Source organism: Tetrahymena thermophila, assembly GCF_000189635.1.
Source record: "Tetrahymena thermophila SB210 genomic scaffold scf_8254610, whole genome shotgun sequence".
Lineage (NCBI taxonomy): Eukaryota > Ciliophora > Oligohymenophorea > Hymenostomatida > Tetrahymenidae > Tetrahymena > Tetrahymena thermophila.
The window spans coordinates 489266-500890 of NW_002476380.1; the positions used below are offsets into that span (position 1 = coordinate 489266).

Sequence of the window (11625 nt, forward strand, 5' to 3'; positions counted from 1 at the left end):
AAACTTAAAATTTCATTTTTAAGAGTAGATATTTTAGAAATATTCACTCCTATAGTAAATATGGCCCTTAAAAATGCTCTATACTTCAATATTGAAAAGGTTATTATGATGTTAAAGCGCTATTAATTATTTTTTACTTTTTCTCTCTCTATTTATGCACTTTCTATATTAATAAGCTGATATAAATAACCACACACTTTTCTAAAAAATTAGAAATATAAAAGAAGGTGAAAGATTCTTGTAAGCTAAAAATTAATTTCTTATTTATTTCTTTTTTCTTTTTCTTACAATCTAAATAAATTATAATTAAACTTAATTCAAATTGGTTTTTTTGTTAAGATCTTTTTAAATATGCTTCTTCAATTAAAAAAAACATATTGATTTAATATATTCAATATAGTTATTAATAATTTATTTCATTTTGAGAAATTAAAATTACATTTTTTCTTACTCACAAAAAAAAATATAAAGTATTGATAGCTATGATATTATTTTTAAATTCTATTTTTATGTAACATATCTTTGTTTTTCTTTAAAAATTTAATTATAGCTTAGAATATGTTATTATCATTGAGAATTCTTAATTCATAAATAAATCATAGAATTATAAAAATTATTAAAATAGATAGATATATAATTGGATATATAAACAGATTGATAGATAATTAAGTTGAAAAAAGTAAATGCGTTATTAACAAGTTCATTTCTGGCATTAGTACGATAAAATCAAATAAGATAATTTTTAAATTTTTACATCCAGCTGAAAATACGCACATTCAAAAGAGCATAGTATCTTTATTTTAATAACAATAGTTTAGCATTTAATCTTAATTTTTGTAAAATCAAATTGTTTGTTAAATTTATGGTTATAAAATTCCACTATAAATATTATAATTAGTTAATTATTTAAATGTTTTCCCTTCTATATTATTCATATATAATTAATTTTGTGCTTATTAATATACGTAATAAGACTGACATCAAATCCTTTAAAAGTGTAAATAAAAGTATATAAAAGATAAATAACAAATTTGATTAATATTTAAATAAATAATAGCTAACATAAGTTTATCAATATAAAAATGAATTATTATCTTTTGCTAATACTAATTTGGTATTCCTTTTTAGGAATAGTAAGGAATTTAAATATATAAACTTATATTCCTGGTTACAAAATAGATATAAATGGGTAAATTTTATTTTACTATCCTTTAAAATTATCATTATTTGTTAACATAACTCTCCTTTTGAAAACTTTGATTAGGCTATCTCTAGAACTCACAAATCAATACTTTGATGTAACAAAAGGTATTATATAAGATTGTCCCTCAAATTGTGGGTCATGTATTGACCAAAACACCTGCGTGACTTGTAAATTTGGCTACTTTTAATGGTCACCTGTTTCTAACAATAATCTTTATTGTATTCCATGGTATAATATAAATTGATTATTAGTGTTTTTTTAAATGAAATTAACTACTTTAACAATATTTATATTTACCCTTAGTCCTTTGTTCAATATCATTGACCTATAAGACTAAATTTTATGTGCTGACTGTGTGATAAACCCTTTAACTTGGTATATTAAATTTAAAATCAAAGAATTAACTAAATTATTTTATTGCAACCCATCGATAAATAGGTAGAATACAAAAAAGTGTACTTATAGTTACAAAAGAATTATTGGTATTACAAATCAACAAGTAAAGAGATATTAGTATTACTAAGGTAGTGACTCTATAAAACTGCATTAAGTATTCTAAATTGACCCTTTAAGTTAGAATGCATAGGTAATAGAATTTGTTGGTGGAGATTCTTGGTGTGGTTATTAATTAATATAGCCAAATCCTCCTACTAACTGCTATAATATCAATAGCTAAAATTAGGTAGATTAGTCTTAAACAGCAGTTTAATGTAGAGTTGGATACATTTTTAATTTCTAAAATAATATCTGTGAATCTTGCCCTATAAATTGCAGTGTTTGCAATTCAGCTACTCAATGCTTAACGTGCTCAGATGGTTATACTTTAGGAGCCAATTTTTAATGCGTTAGTTGTATGAGTAAAATATAAAATTGTTAGAGCTGCTTTTATGAAAACTCCTCCTAAAATAATCTTGTAACTAATCCCTTTTTGTCTTCATAATTTGATAGCGAGCAAAGTCTACTAAACAGTGGATATAAATTGAGATGTAGTTAATGTTCTCAAACGAAGTAATTAATTTTCATTTGTATTTATTTAATTCAAATAAGATTCACAATCAATATTACACTTTATTGATAAGATTCTAGCAAGTTTTTTTATTTACTTAACATTATTATTATTGAAATAACATTATCTGAGATGAATCAAACATTCATTATTAAAGCAAGGAGCTTTTTAAATTTAAGGAACAATTAAACCCCCTAAATAAATTAAAATTTTAATAAACTTAAAAAAAATCTTTTATTTGATTTTAAGTAGTATTTAAATTATCTTGAGCTAAATAGAAATAAATTTAATATTAAATTAAAATATTATTTTTTATTAAAAAAAAATTTTTATTCTTAAAGTACATTTTACATCCCCAGCTTAGATATGACTTCATGTGAAGATTGCTCTACTTTAAGCAGCTGTATAAGTTGTAGATATGCTAAAGTAGATTTCGGTTTAGTAGTTGATCATTCTAATTCTCCATATGTTGTTGCATAAGATGATTAATAAAATTACAAAAAATATTGTTTGGCCTGCTAAGATCCCTTTTTTGTAAACTATAAAGGAGAATGCGAGTAATGCGTTGATCCTAATTGTGAGCAATGCTATTATGGTTCATAATAGGGAACAGATAGCAGCTATACATTGCAATAAAATTTTGTTTATAAAACATCATAAGATAATCTAGTCTTAAAATGTGCTTTCTGTAAATATGGAACAAGTTAAGCAGCTCTTCTGCTAGATGGAACTTGTTAATAAAACCTTTCTTTTTTAGCTACAAAAGATTCAAATTGTGCAAAGTGGGTCTAGTTCAAAGTTTTACCTATTAATACCATGCTGGATGGTACTTACTTTTAATGTGTAGAATGTTAGTTTGGAGCAGGATTTAATGCTTCCTTACCACCTTAAGATAGGTATTTTGTTTTTTTTTTTAAATAGAAAACAAATTTCTAAATAAAAAATTTTTTTAACCAGAAAATGTGATTAGTATTCAGCTATAATGAATGTACCATATTGCACTAGTTTCTACTATATCACAGTTGATGGAAAACCTCAAGCAGTAACTTGCACCAGATGTGAAAAAGGTATTCTTTTTTAAAAATTTATTTATGTAACCTTTTTATTTACCTATTTTAAATTAAATGATTAAATTTTTAAAAAATATTCTAACAAAACACTAATCTAAAAATACTAAAGGATATGTGGCTACAGCTACTAGAGGGTGTGTTTCTTGCTCAAATGGAATTAAAGGTGTTTACAGTATGGGTGCTATTTAATAGGGAGCTTGTAATGGATGTAGTTTGATGACTCCTTCTGGATTTAACTATACATATTACTTAATAACTTAAACAGCTTAAAATTATGGTAAAATTAAAACTATTTATTTACTTTATTTATAAATATTCTAATTTTCATTTTTAAAAACAAGCCTAAGCTGTAGAAATAGAAACCGATTTTAACTTACCTATTGTTCCATTCTGTACTTACTGTCATGAATAAAAAGTCTATGGAACATGTCCTGTTTCTTGCTTCAATGAGTAATATTATTATAAAAATGCACATTTTAATTTAAATTAACAATATAGTTGTTACACAGAAAAAGATTCTATGGGTAATTTATAATATAACGCTTGTGTACCAGATTCTATAATGCAATCTAAATGTATAGCTTGTGGTAATTCATCTCCATATTAATTGCCATGGCATTTGGATTAGAGTGTATCGTCAGATTATTCATAATGCATAGAGTGCCCGAGGTATTGTCTTTTTTGTTAATAGAGAACATAAGACCAAAAGGATGGAATAAATCCATATTATAAGCCTGGTTCATATTCATAATTATTAAAATATGCTAACCAATGCATAACTTGTAGATCAATATCAGATATTTGTTCAGATTTTTCTGATAATACAGCATAGTATTAAGGATACTAGCTAGATTGCACATAATAAGGTAACTATGTAATGTACTATGACCCAATTATCAATTAATGTACTCCATGTCCAATAGACAAACCAAATTGTACTAGAAAATTGAAAATTTAGTAGCTTGTAGAATGTAGACCTAATATATCTGTAAATGATTAAAATTTAGGCACAAACTAAAACTCCTATTACCAAATGAAGCTAGGTGGTATGGGCCAATTGAGCCATATATTCGATGGAATAGGCACTATCTTTTTAGATTCATGGAATCCAACTACTACACTGAATATTAACTTTTCTGATTTTAATAGCTTGGATGATAACTTGTAATTAATTAATTGATTATTTATAAATATTAATAATTAATGATTTAAAAGAATATATTTCATTTGCCGATATTTTTAATTTATATAAATTATTTTTAAATACCACTTTAAAAAAAATGAATCATTTTTTATTATTTAAGATTCTTTTTAAATAATATCTAATTAATTTATAGTAATAATCACTTATTATTTTATTTTATCAAAGATAAACTTACTATGCACTAAATGAAGAAAATATAGCAGAAATAGAGTTTGAAATTCTACTTATACCAAATGTTTAAAAATACACGACGAATGATGGATATTCTAAAGACAATGCAAATGTTTGTTTCTTTCCAAATGATGTAAACTTCTCTCTAAAGCTGGCATAATATATTGCAAATATAAATAAGCTATCTCTTACTTTTAAGACAGTGAATCCTACAAATGGATAAATAGGATAAGATCCTTTAGATTTATTTATATCATCATTTAGTTTTTAAGGGTGGAATTATTTTAATTTTGAAAACATAAACTTTCTACCAATGTATTCAATTAAAACAAGTGTATAAGTTAAAAATATGCTTTTCGACTTTTCAAATAATCATTTCCTAAGCCAGTTAGTATTCAAAAATGTTATATTTATGAGTGGATTTGATAATACTAAGTAATAGACACTTTTAAAATAAGCCAAAACAATTTTTTGCCCCGTTATAGATCTTTATAATGTTGAGCAAATAACTATGAATAATGTTCAAGTCTATAATTTTTATTACTAAAAATTCACAAGCTTTTTTAGATTTAATTAAGATTCAGGTAATAAAGTTAGCATACTTTTGATGAACATAAATAACTTTATTATTAATAATTGCTAATTTTAAAGCATTAATTTATTTTAATTACTTTATAAAACTACTACTATTAGTATGAATTCTGTGACAATAAGCAACAGCTTATTTACTAACTCAATCATTTTTAATTAATTACCTGGCCACAATTTAGCTCAATCATAACACTCTTTATCAATGAATAACCTTGTATTTTAGAATAACTAATTTGTTTAAAGTTCTATTTTAAATGCATACAATTTACTTGCCTTCAAAGTTACTGGTCTATCTCTCAATTTCAACTATTAATTGTAATACAATACATATTAGCCTCTCATAACAACAAACACTGCAGTAATTTCAACAATGCAATTGACTTCAAATTTACCAAATTAGGGTGTACTTACAGTGCAAAATGCTACATTATTTGCATTTCCTGTTTCGAGTTCAGCAGCAGCTCCTCCTAGTATTACTTTAGATCAGTTGACTGTTACCTCAATTCAGTTCACAGGAAGCAATGGCTACATTATGAATTTAGTTAGTTATTAAAATATTTATTCAGTGAGAGGAACAGTGTCAGTTTCTAATTTAAAAATTCAAAGTAAATTTAAAACTAAATCATTTTAATATTTTTTGCTTATAATAATATTCTTTTATAAATGAAAAAAAAAGATTGCAAGGGAGACAGTTATTTATTAAACTTGTTCTATTTTAGTTCAGTCAGATTAGTTACATTTAATACTATAAACATGATAGATTCAGTAGGCTTGAGCTTCATTTACTCTGAGTATTCTGATCAAATATCTATTACTTCAGGAAGTATTAGCAATAGTCAACTCCCTGAAATTTGTAAAAATGGGCCACTACCAAGCATACCTACTCTTCCAACTGATCAATTCCATGGTACTATGCTTTCAGTAAAAAATTTGAGAACAAGATCTTACATGTTTGACATCACTTTCCAAAACCTATGCATCATTGACAGAGTAATTAATTAATTATCTAAAATTTTAATAATTATTTCAACGAAGATGACTGATTATATCAAAAGCAATAAATTTCCCCAAAAATCGTTTTTATATTTGAAAGCAATTATTTTAAATTTAAAAAATAGGTACTATTTTACTTTGCTCATGATTAAAGAGATCCTCGCTATATGCCTGAAACTCTCAACGATCCGATAAATTAGATTATACTTTAGAACGCAAATACGTATACTCAATTTGATTAAAAGATTAGCACTGCTGTAGTATTTAATTCATGCTAATTTAAAACAATCAACGCATATGTTTTTAATTCAAATATTATATCTACGTTATTTTACTTTAGCACTAATTTACAATATGTTAATTTACTAGTCAGTGTTACTGCTTCCAAAATAAATATTTTTTAAGTGAATTAAGATACTTTATTTAAGTCTTCTTCATCCTTTATGATTTAAGATTCTAACCCGTCATTCATGGTTTTAGTTGGGTTATCTCTATCAAATATAAACTCTGCTTTCTAAATTTAAAATGGTATATTATTTAATGGTAATATTTTTGCATGCATTAGCTGTGTATTTGATAGTAGTAACTATGGTTAAGAGCAGAACTCCTTTGGGTATTAGGGTGGCTTTTTAAATTTACAGGCAAAAGCTGTTGTAATAAATTACTCAAAGTTTTCTAAATCAGTGTCTGATTAAGGAGGAGCTATATACATCAAAACATATTCCACTTCAGCTTCTATTTAATTACTTAAAGTTGATTTTATAGATATTAAATCTTCTTTTAGTCCATTAGGATCTGGAGTTGGAGGAGCTATATCCATAGATGGAACTTCATCATTAACTTTGACTATGACTCTATGTACATTTGACTAGATATTCGCATATAAAAAAGGAGCTGTATTAGATTTAACATGTGGCTAAGGAGTCTGTAAAAATACCTTTGATTAAAATACAATTTCCAATGTTTTCGCGCCGACAGGAAGTATTTTTAATGGTAAAAATTTTTAATAAATATTCAAATTCTTTTTAAACAAAATAACCTAATAAAATAGATATTATTTTTCAGTTAAACTAGTTTATTATTTTTACAGCTTTTAATAAAAATTTTTTTCTAAAAAAAACCAATAATTGATTTAAAACATTAATTATTTTAAAAATATTTTATTGAATTTTAGTAATTAATTATAAAGTATTTAATTTTTATAAAAATAAATATAAATAGTAAAATTAAATAAGCAATCTTAAAGTATCAGCTTTACTAAGAATACATATTCATCTACTCTTACTATTGATAACATGATTAATAAATATGCCTATTTCTAATTTGTTGATTCAGAACTTTAGCAGGCTATATCTTAGTTTTATATAATGTATATCTAAGGAGGAAGCATAACGTTTGAAGATAACGTTTTTGATGGTGTCAACTATTTGTAAGGTCTTATTTATGCAACAGGAGGGATAATATAATTCAATAGAAATACATTTACAAATTCCAATTTTAGATTTACTCCTTTCGTTTATTTTTACAAACAAGGAATCACATAATTTACTACTACTGTAATATAAAATATAAAAGAATGTGTTGATTGCTAACCTCAAAACAATTAATTATATTTTTTAACTAATTACACATTAACTAACTTCAATAACTTTTTCCTCATAGAGAGCTCAACTTAGAGTGTACAGATAAATGATATTACAATTTAAAATGTAGTATGCTCAAAATGTACTTAAGGTATTCTTGGTTTTTAATCAAGCTAAAAACCTGTTTAAATTTAAGGAGGAAAAATTGAAAATAATGTATCTAACTAGGGCTCCATATATATTGGAGGTAGCCCAAACTCCTCATCTAGAATTTTATCTTCTTAATAAAATTTAGCAGGTACATAATTCACAATTAATAACATAGCTTTTTAGTAAAATACAGCAAATTTAGGTGGAGCAATATATGTATCATATAATAATCTTTAGCTCATATCTTGCACTACTATTTAGTAAAATACTGCAGCATAAGGAGGTGCAATATATTTCTTAACTTCAGACTCTAATCCAAATACTCTTATCTTATAATCTTCTACTATTAGTAAAAATTAAGCAAAAATAGGTGGAGGCATAAAAATAATAGGAAGTAAATTTATTTTATTTTTTTTAATCAAATTAATTAATATTTATTATTTAAAATAAAGCCTTCCCGTAATTATTATAGAACTCTGTTGTTAATTAAAATACTGCTTCAGTTTCAGGTAAAGACTTGACAAGCTATCCTACAGGATTAAAGGTTTATTAAAATAAAGTTTCTAAACCTTATGATTCAAGCAAAGGGGCTGTTCTATTGAATTAATGGTCACCTGGAGTTTCAGTGGATTAAGAATTATTTATCTATTTAACTGGAGAAGATGGTAAAATTTAAAAATTAGACTCTGGATAAACGGCTACTTTAACAGTTTCATTAAATTATCCTTCAAATTCGCAAATACCTCCTTTGGCTAAAATAACAGGGGCTACTACCGTAAACTATGATTCAATAATAGGAGGATTTTACTTGAATTCAGTATAATTTTAATAGCAACCTCTATCTTAACTTCTTGCTAAATTGGAATCATCAATCATAAAAATTCCATAATTCGACAGCAGCGGAGCCTTGATTTCAATTGATACAAGCTATAATCTTCCATTAATTATAAACACTAGATATTGCAAATTAGGTGAAGCTTTCATATAAACAAGTGGTTAATGCTATTTATGTGGAAATAACACTTATAGTATAATTGATAATTCAACTTAATGTTTAGATTGTCCTAAACAAGGAGTTAGCAGTTGTCCAGGAGCAAATGTATTAAATTTATAATCTGGCTATTGGCGTCCATCATATGATTCAGATAAAATTGAAGACTGTGTAAATTCTTTATCTAATTGTGTAGGAGGTAAAGGTACTGGAGATTAGTTATGTGCAGAAGGACATATTGGAGCTCTCTGTGAAGTTTGCGATATAAGTGCAAGGTTTTGGTTGGAGAGTTATTCTAATAGTAATGAATTTTCATGTGGTAAGTGTAAAGATACATCAAATAATACCTTGAAAATGGTTGGTTTGAGCATTTACACCTTGATAGCCATATTCTTCTCTGTCAAGAGCACAAAAGAACTTTTGGATTCTTACATAATTACATTTTACTTTTAAAAGATTGGATTTATTTAAAAGAGTGCCAAATAAAGTACAGAAAATGTGGGTATTGTTATCAAGCTATTCACTACATATCTTTAATTAATATTAGTAATTACTACTTTCAATTTATAGTTACCTCCAGGCTTGAGTGATATTACTATGAATATTGGAGATCCAGTTAAATAAATGAGTTTTAGTATGGACTGTGCCTTATAAAAGATGTCAGGAGGCATACCTATGACATATTTTAGATTGATTTGGTCACAGTTAATGCCACTTTTATATGTTATTTTCTACTTAATTGGGCATTTCATATGGCAAAAAGTTAAAAAGATACAAAATAGAGCAGTAATTGCATGGATTGCTTTTATTTACATTTATATTTCTATGCAGCCTTCGGTTGTAAAATAAAATATCTAGACTATATCCTGCAGGTAATTAATTAATTAATAATTTGCTTCTTTAAATGAATTAAAATTGAATAAAATTTTTTTTATTATTTGTCAATCTTATAACTTTTTGATTTGTAATAAACAGACAGATATCAGGTATCGAGTACATAAAGGCTAATGTGTCTGAGGAGTGCTACACTTCTGAGCACATAAAATACATGTTGATTCTCATACTTCCTTCATTAGCAATATGGGTTTTTTTGATACCTATTTTCTTTATCAAAAAAATGTATGACGGAAGAGATAAAGTAATTTTTAAACTATTTTTTTACTAATTTTTAACAAAACAATAAAATTAATTAATTAGTTGGATAAAATCGAGATGCAATACAAATTTGGGTTCTTGTACACCGAGTATAAAAAGACATCTTACTTTTGGGAAATAGTCAAAGTATATTAAAAGACTTTCATAACCTTTTTCATAAACATCTACGATAGCTACAATATCGTCAAAGGAGTACTAGTTATTATTGTTCTGATTATTTATATAAGACTTTGGAGAAAATACTAGCCATATTTGGAGAGAAGATTTAATTTAATAGATTTGTATTTAAATCTGACAGTTATTGCCTCTATCATTATTGCTATGTTTATACAATAGAACCCTTTTTCATATTTAGTTTGGTTTGGATATATCATTTTAGTTACTATAAACTCAATCCTAATTATAATGCTCATTAGAATTTTAGTGTCTGGTTACACTTACAAATTCGAAGCTAAGATAGGAGAAAAATTAGTTTAATTCTCTATTAAACATCCGAAAATAGCAAGATATTTTAATGTAAGTTAATATTTTTAGTTTTTCTAATAATAAAATTTTATTAAATTAGCTCCCCTTAGTCCGCCAGGAAAGGGTAAAACATCTATGGAATTTACTAAGATTGCACTTTAAAGAAAAATACTTGGATAAAGAAGAATTTGATAACAAAAAAATGACAGAAAGAGCAGGTTAGAATAAATTTATAGATTCTAAAAATAAACTTATTGATTATGAAAAAGAAGAAACCCAATCATAAAAATTAGAACTAGTCAAAAAGCAATCAATTATTTAGCAAGATAGAATTGCTTTAAAAAGTAATTATTTAATTTAAATCTTTAGATTTATTTTATTAATTTATTTTTCTTTTAAAGAAGATGACATTGAGTGTTAATCTTTAAACAATTAAAGTAACTAAAGTGCCGACGCAAATTAGCAATAAAGACCAACCCAAATACTAAGTGGTAATATTACAATTTTTCAATAAATAAATATGAGTTACTTTACTTCTAAATTTACTATATTTATATTTTAATTTTTTTTTTTTAAATAGAAAAAAATATTTAGAATCTCCAAAGTAACAATGTTGGGGTTGTAATTTCAGGTCAATAAGTTGATGATTAAGATGATTTTAATAATGTTTCTGAATTTGAAAATCCAAAAAGCATTCAGAACACTTAAACTATATAAATATAATAGAATACAAAACACCCTTAAGAAAACTTAGAAAGCTCATAAAATAATATTTAAGTGATTCATTTAAATTGAAACGTGTTTATATAATAAAATTTATGTATATTTATATGATTTATTTTGTTTTTTATAAAAATTTTTAAATTAAATAAAAGTTTTTAATCTTCTTAAAAACATATTATAAATGCTATAAACATATATTAAATATATAATAAGCCCTCATTAATTAATTTAGTCTTATATTAAATAAATAAATAAAAACTTACTGTTAATTGATATTTTTTATAATTCATTTATTTCGTAAAAGATAGCTAAATAATTC

The 11625-nt window shown here is 25.1% G+C and overlaps 1 protein-coding gene across 1 annotated transcript; it reads left to right on the top strand. All coding sequences in view use genetic code 6, as the record gives it.

The window, feature by feature from the left end:
• Positions 1 to 1082: 1082 nt before the first annotated feature.
• On the top strand, positions 1083 to 11378 carry TTHERM_00339770 (transmembrane protein, putative; the record flags this gene model as incomplete). Its single annotated transcript, XM_001017641.3, has 18 exons — positions 1083 to 1432; positions 1508 to 1579; positions 1643 to 2212; positions 2552 to 3106; positions 3168 to 3277; positions 3390 to 3557; positions 3622 to 3730; positions 3779 to 4444; positions 4650 to 5851; positions 5923 to 6236; positions 6365 to 7232; positions 7461 to 8366; positions 8425 to 9835; positions 9939 to 10101; positions 10161 to 10634; positions 10684 to 10927; positions 10985 to 11074; positions 11164 to 11378. The coding sequence occupies 18 exons, from the start codon at positions 1083 to 1085 to the stop codon at positions 11376 to 11378; spliced, it is 8487 nt and encodes a 2828-aa protein (XP_001017641.3).
• Positions 11379 to 11625: the final 247 nt, after the last annotated feature.